This window comes from Vollenhovia emeryi, unplaced genomic scaffold (genome assembly GCF_000949405.1).
Source record: "Vollenhovia emeryi isolate VEMERY1.0 unplaced genomic scaffold, V.emery_V1.0 DF939155.1, whole genome shotgun sequence".
NCBI classification, from domain to species: domain Eukaryota; kingdom Metazoa; phylum Arthropoda; class Insecta; order Hymenoptera; family Formicidae; genus Vollenhovia; species Vollenhovia emeryi.
In genome coordinates this window covers 657,495-674,049 of record NW_011967211.1, presented here as the reverse complement: position 1 = coordinate 674,049, position 16,555 = coordinate 657,495, and the positions used below count along the sequence as shown (strand labels likewise).

The 16,555-nt window shown below is 40.8% G+C and overlaps 4 protein-coding genes across 8 annotated transcripts in view; 2 read left to right on the top strand and 2 right to left on the bottom strand.

The window, feature by feature from the left end:
- LOC105565076 (transcription factor CP2-like protein 1) overlaps positions 1 to 7,893 on the top strand; it is a 32,155-nt gene extending 24,262 nt beyond the window's left edge. For all 5 annotated transcript variants that reach the window (XM_012017934.1, XM_012017933.1, XM_012017935.1 and 2 more), the window contains 3 exons: positions 4,643 to 4,835; positions 5,177 to 5,627; positions 5,715 to 7,893. In XM_012017934.1, the coding sequence (XP_011873324.1) occupies positions 4,643 to 4,835; positions 5,177 to 5,627; positions 5,715 to 5,764 (694 nt within the window). In that variant the 3' untranslated portion in view covers positions 5,765 to 7,893. The remainder of the gene's footprint in view (positions 1 to 4,642; positions 4,836 to 5,176; positions 5,628 to 5,714) is intronic.
- A 63-nt stretch (positions 7,894 to 7,956) lies between these two features.
- Positions 7,957 to 8,815, bottom strand: LOC105565073. Its single transcript, XM_012017930.1, has 2 exons — positions 8,449 to 8,815; positions 7,957 to 8,184 (listed from the first exon to the last, which is right to left on the bottom strand). Exons 1-2 carry the CDS (start codon positions 8,702 to 8,704, stop codon positions 8,054 to 8,056), a joined length of 387 nt encoding a protein of 128 aa, XP_011873320.1. The 5' UTR covers positions 8,705 to 8,815; the 3' UTR covers positions 7,957 to 8,053.
- Positions 8,816 to 10,608: 1,793 nt separating this feature from the next.
- Positions 10,609 to 13,213, bottom strand: LOC105565072. The gene is made up of 4 exons (XM_012017929.1): positions 12,830 to 13,213; positions 12,387 to 12,512; positions 11,882 to 12,244; positions 10,609 to 11,169 (listed from the first exon to the last, which is right to left on the bottom strand). Exons 1-4 carry the CDS (start codon positions 13,014 to 13,016, stop codon positions 10,679 to 10,681), a joined length of 1,167 nt encoding a protein of 388 aa, XP_011873319.1. The 5' UTR covers positions 13,017 to 13,213; the 3' UTR covers positions 10,609 to 10,678.
- An 883-nt stretch (positions 13,214 to 14,096) lies between these two features.
- On the top strand, positions 14,097 to 16,017 carry LOC105565071 (glutamyl-tRNA(Gln) amidotransferase subunit A, mitochondrial). The gene is made up of 2 exons (XM_012017928.1): positions 14,097 to 14,747; positions 14,968 to 16,017. Exons 1-2 carry the CDS (start codon positions 14,222 to 14,224, stop codon positions 15,996 to 15,998), a joined length of 1,557 nt encoding a protein of 518 aa, XP_011873318.1. The 5' UTR covers positions 14,097 to 14,221; the 3' UTR covers positions 15,999 to 16,017.
- The last annotated feature ends 538 nt before the right edge of the window (positions 16,018 to 16,555 follow it).

Sequence of the window (16,555 nt, the reverse complement as noted above, 5' to 3'; positions counted from 1 at the left end):
CAGAATGTGCGCGGCTGGTGGGAGTTGATTCTGGTGAAGGATAGCAGCGGTGGCTATGCCTCCGTCAGGAGTTCGCTCCTCCGTGGTGGCGAACGGGAAGTGGGGGAGACGCGGAGGTAAACGCCGGGCATCGTCGCCGATAAACTGGCTCAAACTGGCGCGAGCCGGTGTCCCCGTCTCCGCCGACGACTGCCTCTCGATGGAGGGGAAGTTGGAGAACCGGCGAGGAGAGAGAGAGGAAGAGAGAGAGCAGCCGAGAGACACTGCGAGAGGGAAAGACACGGTGCACGCGAATAAATCCGGAACGCCGTGTATTGTGCGTGGCCGCGTGTCGATTTCTGCTGAATCTCCATTCAGGCCCCGCTCAGGTCGCAGCGAAACTAGATATCGTGTGATCGTATTATTCAACATTTGGGATCGCCGCCGTCAAATCCGCCGAGCACACACTTGTTCGACAAATAAAACGGCGACGTTATCGGCAATTGCCCGCGACATTGATCAATCGCACACCCTCCTCCCTGGCAGCGCCGAAAAAGTGTACGCTCCTCTTCTCCTGCCTGGATTGGGAATCGACGTCCCACCGAGCTCGCACGCTCAACCTTGAATTACTCGGGAAGAAAGCGGCTGAGCTTGCAGTCGCTCAGTTGCGTGGTGCGCGCGAGAACCGGTACCAGGCCGAGCCGGCGGTTCCTCAACTTGTTGTCGCTCGAAGCGGTTCGGAGTAGTGCGAGGCGTCTGCATCATATTCCGCCGGAGAGAACTAATCATCTCTAGGCTAGGGAATAATTAATTGGAGGTGAAGTGGAAACCGGTAGAGTTCTGGGGCCTGTTCCCGTGGCTCGCGTTTCGATTATTCACTTGACATATTTGTATAAAGTAAGGCTCGACAATTCAACATTTGAACGAGTCACCTGGTTTGTGCGGCGCACGACCGGGCGAGAGGAGAGGAGAGCGAGCCAAAGTTATCGCCCGAGATAACCGAATTAATCTTAGTCCGGTATATTCCGGTGGGCGACGAGGTTCCGGCGGCGGCGGCTGAGTTGAATCGAGACAAGAAGCGGATCGATCGGGATTGCCAGCCGTAAATAACGCGCTCGGCAAAGGAGTGTTCAGCTCGATTGAGTCACGGACCAGTTTGCTCTCGCGCCGTTGATGTATCCGAATTGCATCGTGATCGAGGGCGATCTGGTATTGCGCTGCCTTTTGAACAAGTAGAGTCGCACTTGCCCGGCTCCCCGTCCGCGGTTTCCCCCGCGAGGAACTGAACGAACTAACGTAATCAATCAGCCGTTAGTCATGCAATAAAATCGCTGACGAGATCACTTGTGACAGATAGCTTATGACAGCTCGCGGCCGCGTTTAATAACAACCACGTGTGATGCATCGAGCGAACTTCTTCGAGCGATAGCGATCTCCTTCAAGTGCAGTTAAACAGTGAGATCTGTTGTATCGTGAGCGAGCCCAGTTCAGGAATGCCCTCGTCCGTCGTAGCAGAGAATCGACTTCCGACAGAGCGCACGCGAGTCTCACGCGCACTTTCAATTGCGTCGACCGATAATCTGAGCTTCGTGGTGACACGCGATATCCTGGCAATTTACGTGCTCCTGTCGCGGCAAGATCGTCTCCCGACTCTCCTCAGATGACGAGCAGCCCTGCCGCCGAAAAGCTGACGCCAGGGCGGTTAAATTGAGTCTTGCAACCAGGGCGCATCCCGTTTCTTCCCCGACTAGTGGGAATTCGTCGAGGACAACAGGTAGCAATGAAGTTACTATTTTGAGAGAACATCGAGGGAGCGTGAACACAGGAGAGGCTCGAATAAAACGGCGACTTCTCTGGATCGAAAGATAATATCGACTTCGAGGAAGCTTAATTAGATTCGCGACATTCCCGTAGCTTAGAGAGAGGAAAACGAGAGGAATATTACAGCCGCTTGTACAGATTGCGTATCAGGAAACGTCAATGAGATTAATTGCGCAAATCGAGGAACATTAATTGTTTCTGGTGCTGAATTCATCTTGCAATTGAAATATCTGTCTCTCCGGGTTTCAAGGGGGAAAACGACTTGGTAACTTCGGAGCGCGCGGAGCGAATCTCCCGAAAGAAGAAATAGAGCGGCTACACTTGGCACGGTCCGAGTATTTCATGCGGCGATAGAAAACTGCGCGCACTCGTGCACATGTGGCACTGTAATTAGGCCCGATGCAAAGTGGCGGCACGTCAAGAAGATAAACATCATAGGCTCGGTGACTCTCGCCGGTTACAAAGTTCATTCCTTTTATAGAGGTGCATCGGACAAGTGGAAGGCAAACAACGGAGCGCGAACGGCCTATAGGCGGCGAAGGAGCGCAAAACCGGTTACGCTCGACGAAAAAAGATCTTCGGATTTTCCAGGAAACTCATCGTAGGATTCTACTCTTCGGCTCGCGAGATTCCACTCTTCGGCTCGCGGGACTCCGGATCGCGCGAGTGATTATCGCGCGACGGCGTGTTTGCTCGTCGCACGTGACGTGTGTGGAACTTGGTGCGTGAAGAAAGAGGAAAAAGAAGAAGAAGAAGACGAAGAAGATACGACGCGCCAATCACGCGACTCAGTGAGAGATTTCAACTCGAGGGAGCCACGCGCGAAGGTCAGAATTTCGAGAGAGTTCGTCGGCGGACGAGTGCCGGCGGGCGACTAGCAGTATCCGGTTCGCGGCAGACAAATGCAATCCAACTGACTTGAACTGATCCTATCTGCCGAGCCGAGTCGAGCCAAGAGCTCTATTACTCGAATTCGCCGAGCGAATTCAGTTGCTGGCTGGAGAACATTGCGCGCCGCATCATCGATATATCGAACGACTCGCGTTGTATCTCGAACATACTCCCGAACAGCAGCGCGATGTGGATGATCGGTTAGCGATTAATCATCACTCGATCGAGCTGATAAGACAGAACGGAGATTCGAGAACGTTATATCTCGCTAACATCGACCACGAATGGATGGGAAGACGCTTGGAGAACGGTCGGACGTTCGTGCGTGCGGATGTACCACGTTTATGAATGAGCGTGTGAAGAGTCGGAAGAAGGCATTCAAGGAGAAAAACGATTTACCGTAGAGGATTCCCTTCGGTCCAGCCGCCGTAGCGGGAGCGTACTCGTCATGTCAAGGGATTACTGGGACCTGAGGAGCTGCTGGTCCATCAAGCGGCCGCGTTATCCGCTCGATCAGTTCGTCACGTGGCTTCTGGAGCACGAGGTGATCGTGAGCGGTGGTCCACCGCACGTGCAGGTCGTGGCTAAGTTCGTCCATGCCCTGTCGAACACGCGGATAAAGAGAGGGTACTTTATGCGAGGTGGACTGGTCAGCCTCCGGATAAGGAAGTGTTGGAACGCGAAGAGGCCCGACGGCTTCAGAAAAGTCAAGCTCATGATTTGTTTAAAGGGGCACTCGGCGTAAGGATATATTGACGCTTTTCTTTATATTGTTGTATAGCTTTTTCCAAAAACTTTTAAGAGCGAAGCTCCTAACAATAAGTCGAAATGAATATTGACTTTTTCAATGTTGTGAAACATCGATTGAATCTCACTTTGAATTGACCAAGGAAGATAACGTTTAAGCTACTTTATATCAAGCTCGACAATACTAAAATTGACGTTTTCCACGGCTCTTGAATTTTAACGAGTAGGAAACTTACCATTTCGCACAGATGTATAGTTCATTGTATTATGATCTAAAATTATCTAAAGTTATGTACTCGTTTTATATAATAATAATTGTGACATTCGGTGCAACGTATTTGAAGAGTTTAAGACAAAAAGTCAATCATAAAGTTCATTATTTTTTTATTTTTACGCGACAGTTACGTCATTCGGTCTTATTGGAGTTCAAACAAATAAATTAGCACATTTTGATCATATGTGCATGTATTACTTTCACATTTTACCTTCTGAATTTCGATTTCCATTTATTATCATAAGCGAAGTTATTCGATGCCGAGTTTTATCAGAAAACCGTGCATCTCGAATATTCCTGTACATCGCTTCTTCATGAAATTGTTCAGCTGAGCGTATAAGTGTCAGCGGTCGAAGATTTATGTTGCATGCACAATTAATAAGACTGATAATCATCGAGTCGCCAACGTTTTGCGACATGGCACAAAGTAAACGAATACTCGTCGCGCGCCCAGAATCCAAAGTACGTTTTTATATCGGTGTACGTCGGATAAATTTCTGTACGACAAGAATCATCCGAGAAACATCGCGAAACGAAAACAATTATAATCGCGTCATTGTCACACGGGAAACAATGATGTTGTCTCAACAAGATCAGTGCAATTGAAAGAAAATCTTGGAAACAACTCAAAATAATGAACGAAAAACATTAGGTAGTTGTCTTGATAATTTGGATATTTAGTTCAATACTTAAAATTAAAATCCATAGCCAATACAATTGAGTGAACTATTTATGTTTGTGGCAGCCCGTGACGTCAACGTTGAAGTCAAGCAACTTCATTTTCTTTAATTCAACAGCATTGTTTTTCGTGCAGTAATGTTGTTATAAATAATAGCCGCAACAATACGTGTGAAATGCGACATTTTAATAATTGTACTTTCAGATTTTCAAGAGAAATTGTAACACACGCGACTAACGCGATATTTCCAGATCACCACAGACGCGCGCAAGCATCGGCGGCAATTCGTCTCCGGTAGTCGCCCCATTAGCACTTTCGGTTTCTAATTCCGCTATCGTGCCACTGGTTCCTGCCTCGGACGCCGTGAAGGAAAACGTGGGAACTGCGCCGGCTCTGCCATCGCCCGCAGCCATACTGCCGGATCAACCTTCCATCGAAGTTGATGTTAGTTTGACTTCGCACAAAGCTACTTTTCCGCAGCAACTAATCGAGTTTATGAAAACAGTAAAGATCTTCGTTGCAGATAATTAAATAATTTTTCCTAAATTTTTGTACTCGTTTCGGGGTAAAGACTTGGTAGAGAAGAAAACGTTTCACATTACATTACTGTGCTAAAGTACTAAAAGTAGTGACACGCAATTCGTTTTATATTGTGATGTTTTTGAAAAAAAAGCGTCTTTCTTAAAAATTGCCTATAAAATTAACAGTTATAAAGGAGCGCTTGTATAGAATTTGAAGCTATTCAGTCCATGTCGCTTACTTATAATAAACTTCAAATCTCGTAGGGCGCCTCATGTCTTACCGAATTACCACCTGACGCAAATGCCACGCAGACAACCGCGTGGCTTCGCGCCAGCCGATTCAACGCGTTCGAGTCAACATTCGCGAGTTTCTCTGCATCGGATATTTTACGCTTGTCCCGGGAGGATCTCATCCAAATCTGCGGCGTGGCGGATGGCATTCGACTGTTCAACACGCTCCATTCCAAAGCGCCGACCCCGAAGCTCACCCTCTATTTTTCGTTGGAAGGCAACGGCTCGCTCTGGAGAGTCGCCTACCTCGACAGCTTGACCGGCACCGCGCTTACAAATAAGTTGCTCAACGCTCTAAACTTGCCCCACGACCGACTGCACTCGATACTGTTCCTAGGGCCTCAGGGTATACACGTGTTGATCACCGACGAGCTGGTAGCGAACATGAAAGACGAGAGTATGTATCTCGTCGAGACTATCAAAGGTAAATTTACACTTAGCTACAGTCTTACTTACAATTTTGAAAAGAGATCGAAAAGAGACCGATAACGCCAATATATGTTTCTTTCAGATCCGGCTAGCGAGCGTTACAAATTGTTGATAAAGTCAAAAATCATGTGAACGATTTCTGTAGATTCTCCTTTTTATAAATATTTTTTATAAATATATATATATATTTTATATACATATATAATAGAAAAAGAGAAAAAGGAGAGGGGCAAAAGCAGGTAAAATATATTTTGTAAATGTATACAAGAACTATTTGTCGTATAACATTATGTAAAAAGGTTTTGGAAATTATTAACGATTTTCTAACGAGCCAATTAATAATTTTTTTGATAATAATATTTCTGTTAAATATAACTGAATACATAAGTGAACTCTATATAGTAAGTATAATGCTATAATAATAATGACATTTCGAAATGAAAAAATTATTTTTGCGCGTTGTGTTGAGGTGTATATAAATGTGTTGAGGTGTATATAAATTTTCATAAAGGATTTGTGGTATACTCTTGTTTTACATATAACAATAATTATATCTATTTGCATATCATGCCATATCTGCAACATAATTGTTGAAACATACTCATATACATACATATAAGTTGCATACATATATGCAAGTGCAATATTTTTTACGTATAAATGCGTTTTTATTAATAATTATTGTTATATTGTACATAACTCATTAATTATGCAAGCACTTAAACTTTTCAAGTACCTAATCTTTAAACATATGAGAAGTGAATTTATATCGAGTTAAAATATTTATTAATATTGGGAGACTCGTATAATTTGAAATTGTATCTGTTCGAGAAAACTGCAAGGTGTCAATTTTACAAATTTTTTTAGAAGAGCATAGAATTTTATATATTATTCCATCCAATATTATATTATATTATATTACGAGTGCTAACACAAGGTTGCCTTGGCAACAGCGAAAAACTGTTATCTCATATTAGAGAACTTTCCTATAAATATGAGATTTTGTACAGTCGCACGATTGTGCCATTCAAATATTCTGGGATTATGAATAAGTTTATTTAAGTTCATAGCAATTATGAAAGCCATCTATCTTTTCGGATAAGTGTGCAAATGCGCTAAACACATCTGAGATTTTGGTTTTGTAAGCCTTGCAATTGATAGTGGTTTGGAAAAGTATTTAAATGATGATATATGTAATATAATAAGGAAAAGTTCGTGTAAGCAATGGATAGCTAAAGAGATTATACAGTGAAAAGTACGATTTACATATCGTTTTTTAGTACAATTCATGAAAACTATCGGTTTTCGATATATGTGCCACGCTAAAAATATGTATATAATTTTAATTTTGTATATAATTGTTAATGTTTTTGTTGATTTAACAAGTTTTGTTTAAAATAGTTATAAGTTCGTTTACTTCGATAACTTCTAACATATTTACATTGTTATTGAAAATAAAATAAAATCCTTTAATGACGTTATTATTAGGAAGAAATAATAAAATTGTAAAATTAAAAATTTGTGCTAAAATGTTAAAGTTTTAAAAATAGTTTTAATATCTTTATTAACCATATGTCAATATAGACGTATTTATTAGATAAGTATTTGAGATAAGATAAATATATAGTAAACTGTACGAAAAAGATGTATTCTCATTTAAATACTATATATGATAAATACTAATATTACGATATGGGAAGAAAAGGGACTTTTGTAATAATATTTTTGAGGATTTTGAACATTTTATGAAATGTGAAGTTTAAAGTTATGATTATATATGTACAATATATATATTACAATACTAATTTTATACAAACATCAATGCAGCTTGTTACATTTTAGCTAATATATGAAATAATACATTAAAATCTGAGGAATGTGGTTGTGCGTTTCCATGATAGAGTATGAAATAATAACGTTATATAACGTGATATGAAGTGTCATTAATTATTGACTGTCTAACAAATATAGTTTTTATTACTGCAAAGAATCGTACTTGCAATTGGGAACGTTCACTGCGATTTCATTGCGTGATATCAATTATGAAAAGTTCAATATCGTAACGTAATGATAAATAGATATAAACATATGTTACTTGGTAATACAGTTTATTTTTTTCTGTTATAATTTAATGGTTAGAAAACATGTTGATATTTGAGAACAAAAACGTAATGCCGGTTTATCTTAAGTTTGTTGTACTCGTATACCTCATACAAATGTTGAAGTCAATGAAATGGCAGAATAAATATTTCTTGATGCCAGTTCTTATTATTTTTTGTCTCCCTGAATTAACCGATTGATTCGTCAAAGAAAAAGTTCACAGATTGTAAAACATATGTTTCAAATTTATTGTAAGAATTCGTTCACCTATTCGTCAATGAATTGCTTTTTGCCAAAATATTGACCGTGTACAATCACATATTACGTTTGCTTCTTCTCAAGCTTCTTTTTCTTCTTCTTCATCTCTATTTTCTCTTGTCTAAGCTTCCGCTTTTCTTCTTGACGTTGTTCTCGTTCTTTTGCACGGCTATACAGTCTGCGCGAAACAATAACTGCGAAAACAAGATCATTATTAGATTATTGCAAAAAGTAAAAATGTCAGGAAAATGATTGTTTAATATATAAAAATTGTTATTACAGAAAAATCCTTGATTGTTCAGGAGCGCCATATATATGGATATATAAATTATGTAATTACGCAATCATCTGTTCGAGTTTGCTATTGGTACATTATCGCCCGTAACAAATTCTTTCGTTAACATTGTACTTTTACTATGTATAAGTTCAAGTATTACGCAATGCAAGAAGTGTCATACCGAGTAGAAATGCCACAATCGATACCGCAAAAATGAATAAAATGTAAGACTGGTATGGTGCGAGCCACGTGGGCAGAATCGTGTTCTTGGGTAACTTTTGCAGAGTCTTTGTTAACACGTCAAAGGCTCCCTGCTGGAACTGCTCTTTTTCCTCATCGCTCATCTGTTGATATCTTTCAATTACTTTGGCCAATTTTTCTTGCACATCATCCGGTACACTGTCATCCTCCAACGGATTCAAAAACTGTTCTTCCATATTGAGTGACAACGAACGAACACGAGAATTTGATTCGGAGATCACCAGAAACAGAGGTCCGCGCGAGTGCAGGGCAAAAGTTGTACTGATTGGATACGGAGGATCAGATTCAGTAATCGAGTGGACTCGATTAGATAAGGAAGGTTGAAAATACGCTGAGATATGATGCAAGTTTCTTCGACGAAGCGATTTCACTCAATCGACTTCATAAACTTCGATTGTGCACACTCGGCGAAAAGGAAATATTTTTGCCTCGCGAATTTACAAATGTGAAACGATATTTTTAATCTTTGTAGGCTCGGCAGGACAGAAATCGTCAGACTAATTAATGTTAAGCGTTAACCAATCCGTATAAAGACGGCCTATCAAGGACATGCGAATTAACCGTTCATTCAATATTTGTCGAACGGGCGTGCAAACATAAGTCTGCAGAAATTATACCGTTTTTTTTACATGTGGGATTATATTTCGCGAACTGAATAAATGATCTCCTCGGCGCCACAATTGTGGTGGTTGAGAAACTGAACAAACAGCAGGTTTGCTGTGAACGAGCGATCACGTTACTTTGGAAAATTATTCATTCTCTTAACTGAATCTAACAATTATAGTAATATATCATAGTCGTTTATTACATAACATTTGAAAATAAAATTAATCGCAAAAACAATAGAAATGATAATAAATAATAATAAAAATGTAATATATTGTGTTTGCTAATTGTAAGCTTGTTTTGTGTAAGATAATAATATCATACATTCATAGTTTGTCAACGTTTTTAATTTTGTATTACTATTAATATTAGTATAACAATAAAAGTAAAATAAAGAAGATTTTTATGGCTAATAATGCGATGTTTTATCTTAAATAACTAATAATGATTAGTCTTAAATAATTAGTCATTCTTAGTCTTCAATCAGAAATTTAGAATTTACTTTTTTCCTTATTAGAATATTCGTGCTTTTTGCAAACTTCCAAACATGTCAATAATTTCGCATAATCTACTCGTTAATGCCCGCAAACGATATAGACAACTTTCAAAACATAAGATTTGCTCGAGCGTATTTATCTCTTCGACGATAAAACCACTAAAGTGCGTCGTCTTACTGTCTCAATAAAAATGACTAGGTATTCAAAATCAAAAAGAAATATTTGAGAATATTTGCTTTTAACTTAAAAATGGAAGTATCAGTCTTCTTCACGCGGAACTAAGGAAAAAAGTTGGAAAATGTTTTGTAAGATATTTTAGAAGATGGGCGGATGAATATTTCATTACTGTAGTATACGTTAACATTGTACAAACGTGTAGTAAAAATCTCAGCAATAACATCACAATGAATTGTCGTTCTATTGAAGTAGAGTCGAAAGATAATATACTTTCTTTTGAGGTACAATTTAATGTATGCAAATTTTACATATAAAATAAAACCCGGTTGGCTTTAAGTATAGCCAACAAAAAAATATAGGTGACAATATTTAAAATGTAACAAAAAGAATGTAGATAATTGCAGTAACATAGTGATATATATTTAACGTAAATTATTACATAAAGAAATTATATTAATGTACAACATAATTTTTTCGTATAAATATACATCAACCATGTTTTAGTTATAATATATTCATCTTAGAGAGATGTTTTGTTCAATATTTCTTCAACGCGCGTTCTTTAACAGACTGGAAATATTAATAATTATAAATGTTTTGAAAATGTAACAATTAGTTAAATTTTCCAAAACGTTTATAATTATTAATATGTTCTATCTGTTAAAGAACGGGCGTTGAAGAAATATTGAACAAAACATCTCTCTAAGATGAATATATTATAACTAAAACATGGTTGATGTTTCAAATATATTAACAAGTATCAAGAAAATTAACAATTAGTTAAATTTCCAAAACATTTATAATTATAAGTATTTACTAGTATATAATATTTACTAGTATATAAGCAACTACAAACAAATCGTTTAGTTTCTATGTATCCGAGGAAGATGAAGATGTTATTATGACTGCGTCTTGTCTGCTTTTCTTTTGTCTGCGACAAAATTCACGAAAAGGTATTCGTTTACCATCTTGGCCATCAGTTTCGAATTCTTTGTCTGTTTCCTCGATAGCATATACATCATCATTTTGTTCCCGTAATTTTCTCGTGTTTCTTTTGCTAGTCTTTATTATGCGTTTACCATATTCTCTTTTCATTATAAATTTTTTTGAACTTTTGTCCCAATATCCACTATCGCATACCATCCCTGGAGGAATCGGAGGACTTTCCATCTTCCTAGAAATCTTAGGAAGTTTTCGCATAAAATCCACTTTCATCGGAGAAGACGAAGTTTTCTGAGATGTCTTTCTGGAATATGTTTTGACAAATTTCTTCTGGCGCAAAGTTGGAAAGTTTTCAGGATGTTCTTTCGGACCTTCTTCTGGTTTCCGTAATGGACCATGTGATTTCGCCTTGTTTACATCTAAAACAAACATTTTTTAAAATATAATATAAAGAGAAAAGTCCCCTATTGTGGAATAGGCTCCTACTATGAGATAGCGGAGTTTCTGCTAAATTAATAGGCATCATCTGTTGTTTCACCATGAATTTATTTCCCTTACAATTAGACAGAAATCTGTTTACTGGAAAATTGATTGTTAAATCGTGTAATTGTTGCGAAAAAAGATTTGCGATTGAATGTAAACGTTAGAAATCTACTATCTCATAATATTCCTATCTCATAATAGTCTTTTCTCTAGATATAAAATATATTTATAACAATATAAGTATGTTATATAGAAGAGATAAGAAGTGGCGATCGTGACGCAGAGGATTGTGCGCTGGTCTGGTAATCCGAAGACCTGGGTACCTGTGTACAAAACCAAACAAAACATTGTTGGTTTTTCGTTCGATCGCCACATAGAGAAGTGGATATAGAGAGAGGTGTTATAAGAGGTTTGGGCACGTTCCTTAAAAAAAACGCCTTGTAACCCTAAGGGGAAACAATAAAATGTACTAGTACTACTAGTACTAGTAAAGAAATAAACTGTACCCGCAATTGATTGTTAAAGAAAAAAATTTTAATAAAATGTATTATGCTGAGCAAAATTTAAATTAGAATTTAAAAAGAATTGGACAGTTATCGATTGCGTAACAGAATCTCGACAATTATTTTCGATAAGAATCATATATACCGAATATTGTTTCATCTTCGTCTAGTTCCTCCAGAGTTCGTACGTCCGACGTTAGTAAATTTACAGAAAGCAAGGTATCTTGCGATATATCATTCACTTTTGAATTTGAACGCCGTCTTTTTCGAGGGACATCTCTAATCGGTGATTCGTGCGTGAATAAAATTTCTTTGTACGCGCTCGGTATATCTCGAATTGTTTCCGGTAGATCCTCAAATAGTTTGATGCGCTCGTCGTCGTTCAGGATGGTTTCCTGCGAATGCATTGAATTTTCCCATTCGGTTTCCCAATCGCTATCCGTGTCTGTTAATAGTTGCTTCCTTTTGACGGCTTTTTTCTCACCCTTTAAGTTTTTCTTTTGCTTTTCTGTCATATAAAAAATATATTAGTTTTAAGGTTTTTGAATATTTTGTAATTTAATATTTTAATATTAAAATTTTAATATTTTAATACAACACTTGGAAACCTAAATCTTATATTTTTTTTACTAATTTTAATTGATATAAACCTTTCAAAGGTTTGTCGATTAATTCTTTCTGTGCAACTTCCCAGTCGCTATCAGAGCTTTCCTTTTTTCCTTTCGTGTCTTCTCTTTTCTTTTTCCTCGTGTATCCTATGCGCTTCTTTGCCAGATCTAGAATAGATTAATTTAACGAGATGTATTATATTTTAATTTTATTTATCTTAAACCTATAGCGATTTGGATTTATCTTTTAAAAACGTTTCTATAATTTCGATTAACATAACAGACATAAACTTAATATTTTTAATTAGAGGAGAGTCCTGCCACACGTATCCCTGTCCTCCGAAAAAGGGGTTGGCTAACAACCCCTCACCGTAAAAACTTACTATTGCGAATACACAAATGAGCCTCGGATGGAGGCAATTTGTTGCGAAGGCCAGGGCCCACTTGGGGCTGTAGAGTCGGTTATGAAGATAATAATTCCTTACCTTGCATCTGCAACTGTAAATTTCTTCTGCCTCCGCTTGAAGAAGAAGCTGTATCGATCTCTGATAAGGATATGCTGTTCCATTTTACGGGTACAGATTTTGGTGTGCTTGTGTATGTATTTGCTGTAGCTATAGTGAAACGTTTATGGCTGTTATTTCGACCAAGTTTATTAATCGCTTGTGACATATTGCTGCTCACTGAACGCGTAATCAATCTGTTGAAGCACTTGAAATCGTTTCACAATTAATATTTTCTACGACGAGACTACGATATTCGCGTTCGCCCGAGGATCCAGTAGCGTTTAAGTATTATGCACGACAAGTCGATGAACAGTTGCTTTCAACCTTTGCTCTCAAGGTTTGTGTGCAAACAGTGTCCGTAATGCGGACTATATGAGAAATAAACATTGGGATCGTCATCGAATCGTACCGGGACAACACGCATGTGTAAAAGTTATCTCAATAACGTATTTCGTACTTGTCTGTTAAGTTTTCTTTGGAATATGCATAGATATTTACATTATCAATTAAAATATATGTAAGTGATGGCTAATTTAAGTATAATAGCCTATAAAATTATTTACTGCCAGCTAATTTAATGCAAATTAAGTCATAAGACATCTTGAAAATATCATAATGACATTTTCCTGACAGTTTTGTAAAAATATAAAACATTTTTAAGACGTAATGTTTTCTGCATTTGACAGGGATGGAACGTGGAAATGAGGAAACTTTTTATTTTGTTCGAAAATGTGTTATTAAAAATTTCTTACGAAACATTCGCTCAGTCGATAAAATATTCATGTATTTGCTAAAATATTCCCTAGTAGCACAGTGCGTTGGCTAAACATTGGCTAAACGTTGGCCCAATGTTGGTTATATTAGAAATATTACATTAGATTTTTTACACGTAATATTTCATGTAACGTAGCAAACTTCAACACTTTCAATTTAATTAGTCTTATTTTGCACGTATTAATGTAAAGGATAAACTGTAAAAATTCGAAACAATTCTCACATAAATGATTTTACGAAATAACTAAACCGTAAGAACGACGCACACGACAAGCCTTCACGTTGGCGACACTGCTGTTTGAGTTAATCGCCGATTAAAGTTAATCGGAGTTGGTTAAAGTGGCCCTAAGCGTATTGAAAAACGCTTCGAATAATGGAGCAATCGCCGCGCATCGACCATTCGAATTTCGCGCTTCGACTCGCAGGCGCGCGATTGAACGCTCGATCGAGATATATCGAATACTCGAGAGGCTCGAGAGTCCCTCGCCGACTCGCACTGTCGCGACGTCCGCTCGCCGTTCAAGTTAAGGTTATGTTTATGTCTCCGTCGCCGGCAAGAAGGTTGGGTACGAGTGGCATGTACGAGCGGGACGAAGGATGAACAAGCTGCTGTCCGTCCCGATCAAAGAAGTCAGCCAGAAGATCCGTGGCAGCGCGGTGCGGCCGTCCGAGATCTGCAAGGCCTCCGTCAAGCTGACTTCCGTCGTGAAGCCTCTGAACGCGTACATCACCGTGACGAGCGATGTCGCGGAGGAGCAGGCGCGCGCCGCCGACGAGAGGCAACGCAGGAGTTCACTGCTGGGACAGCTCGACGGGATCCCCGTCGCCGTCAAGGACAACTATTGCGTCAAGGGTGAACCGACGACCTGCGCTTCGCGGATGTTGGCCAACTTCACGCCAGGCTACAGCGCCACGGTCTACGAGAGGCTGAGGTCGCGCGGGGCCGTACTGATCGGCAAGACGAATCTCGACGAGTTCGCCATGGGCTCCGGCACCGTGGACTCGCTTTACGGGCCGACCAAGAACCTGTGGGGCTCGGAGGTGTTGTCCGAGTTTTATTCGCACGGGCCCGACAGTCCGCGGGTCACCGCGAGGAGTGGGAAAGACGCCTGGCGCATAGCAGGTACGTTGCCGCGGAAACTTTTCAACTGTTGCCTAGCGCACCTCTTTTTCTTTTTGTCCATTTAGTTAGCTCACTTTGAGGGATACGTCAAGCCCGGTCTGTAACGAGTTGTTAGAACTAGATGTCCTTTTTCTCTCCGGGCGATCGACGTATACTTAGTTCCGAAACAACTAGTCGTAGACTGGCGATAAATTTTTGGGATGTAACGAATGCGTCTTAGGTGGCAGTAGTGGAGGCTCGGCGGTCGCAGTCGCCACAGGTACCTGTTACGCGGCCTTGGGCTCCGACACTGGCGGCTCCACTCGCAATCCCGCGTCCTACTGCGGCCTGGTCGGCCTGAAGCCGACTTACGGTCTGGTGTCGCGCCACGGTCTTATTCCTCTACTTAATTCGATGGACGTGCCTGGTATTCTCGCGAGGACGGTAGACGACGCCGCGTTGATTTTGAACGCCGTAGCTGGCCCCGACGAAGCAGATCCCACCACCGTACGGAGGGAGTACGAACCGATCAACCTGCCCGAAACGATAGACATTAGCAATCTCAGGGTCGGGATACCCAAGGAGTACGGGGTGCGAGGCATAAGCGAGGAGGTCGAGGGATGTTGGGCGAAGGTGTCGCGCCTTCTGGAAGAGGCGGGGGCCAGTGTCGTCCCAGTGTCGTTACCGCACACCGACTACTCCATAGTATGTTACTCCGTTTTAAATCGATGCGACGTGGCCAGCAACCTGGCCTGTTACGACGGCGTGGAATACGGCCACAGGGCCGACGAGTGGAGCTCGGCGCACGAGCTGTACAAGCGGACCCGCTCGGAGGGCTTCAACGACGTGGTGAAGGGTCGCATACTGGTCGGCAATTACTTTCTCCTGGCGGAAAATTACGAGAGGTATTACGTCAAGGCGATGAGGATGCGTAGATTGATCGCGCGGGACTTTGACGCTCTGTGGAACGGCAATGTGGATCTCCTGCTGACTCCGACCACGTTGACCGAGGCACCGCGCTACGACCAATTCGTGCGGCTGGACAATCAGACGCAGTGCCTGATCCAGGATCACTGCACGCAGCCCGCGAACATGGCCGGTCTGCCCGCGATCAACGTGCCGATCGAGCTATCTCGCGGAGGGCTGCCCTTGTCCTTGCAGCTGATGGCGCCGCTCTTCCACGAACAGAGGCTGCTCGCCGTGGCAAAGTGGATCGAGCGGACGGTGCGATTTCCGAGACTCCAACTGACGAACTCGTGCTCGCTCGAATAAAATTACTTTCTGACGACCACTGGTGTGCCTCCTTCGTTTCAGATTATTAATCCTCAAAGTCTTTCCAGCTTGCGACGTCGTACGTTTCACGTTAGTTGCGATCGATCTGCCGCGACTGTATAAGAATTGCTGACTTTTACAACCGCATCTCGTGTGTCCCTTTCGAGTATTACATTTGGGATTAGAAAATTAGTACGTCGGTCTTGTCGCGTAACCCCGGGGCAACGCAAACAAATTACACTCCCGGCGCGCCATCGAGCGTATCTGAAATTCTATTCGTCGAGTAATGGCGTTTGCTTTCGCAGCCAAACGACCCTCGTCTCGTTTCACCGCGGCCGTAACGTTCGTTGTGTGTTATACAAAGACGAAACAGTGGCCCTCCTCGCCATAAGACTAATTCCTCGCTGAAAGGGAACGAGCTTCCTCCGGTAAGCAAATGTTATTGAAAAGAGCAGCTTTTTATTGAACTATACGTTTTCAAGCGCATCCGCCTAGCCTCGCCCACGTCGAATCCTCGCGCATTTCGTATTTACTTTCCATCTCGGCTTCGCTTTTCC

What these genes read in the sequence shown, in the direction of transcription:
- LOC105565073 (XM_012017930.1), bottom strand. Translation starts at nt 8,704, where the DNA reads ATGGAAGAACAGTTTTTGAATCCGTTGGAGGATGACAGTGTACCGGAT. An exon ending in GATTGTGGCATTTCTACTCG is followed by an intron (nt 8,185 to 8,448) that starts GTATGACACTTC and finishes TTGTTTTCGCAG; the next exon opens with TTATTGTTTCGCGCAGACTG.
- LOC105565072 (XM_012017929.1), bottom strand. Translation starts at nt 13,016, where the DNA reads ATGTCACAAGCGATTAATAAACTTGGTCGAAATAACAGCCATAAACGT. An exon ending in TTTACAGTTGCAGATGCAAG is followed by an intron (nt 12,513 to 12,829) that starts GTAAGGAATTAT and finishes AATCTATTCTAG; the next exon opens with ATCTGGCAAAGAAGCGCATA. An exon ending in CGAAGATGAAACAATATTCG is followed by an intron (nt 11,170 to 11,881) that starts GTATATATGATT and finishes TGTTTGTTTTAG; the next exon opens with ATGTAAACAAGGCGAAATCA.
- LOC105565071 (XM_012017928.1), top strand. Translation starts at nt 14,222, where the DNA reads ATGAACAAGCTGCTGTCCGTCCCGATCAAAGAAGTCAGCCAGAAGATC. An exon ending in AGACGCCTGGCGCATAGCAG is followed by an intron (nt 14,748 to 14,967) that starts GTACGTTGCCGC and finishes AATGCGTCTTAG; the next exon opens with GTGGCAGTAGTGGAGGCTCG.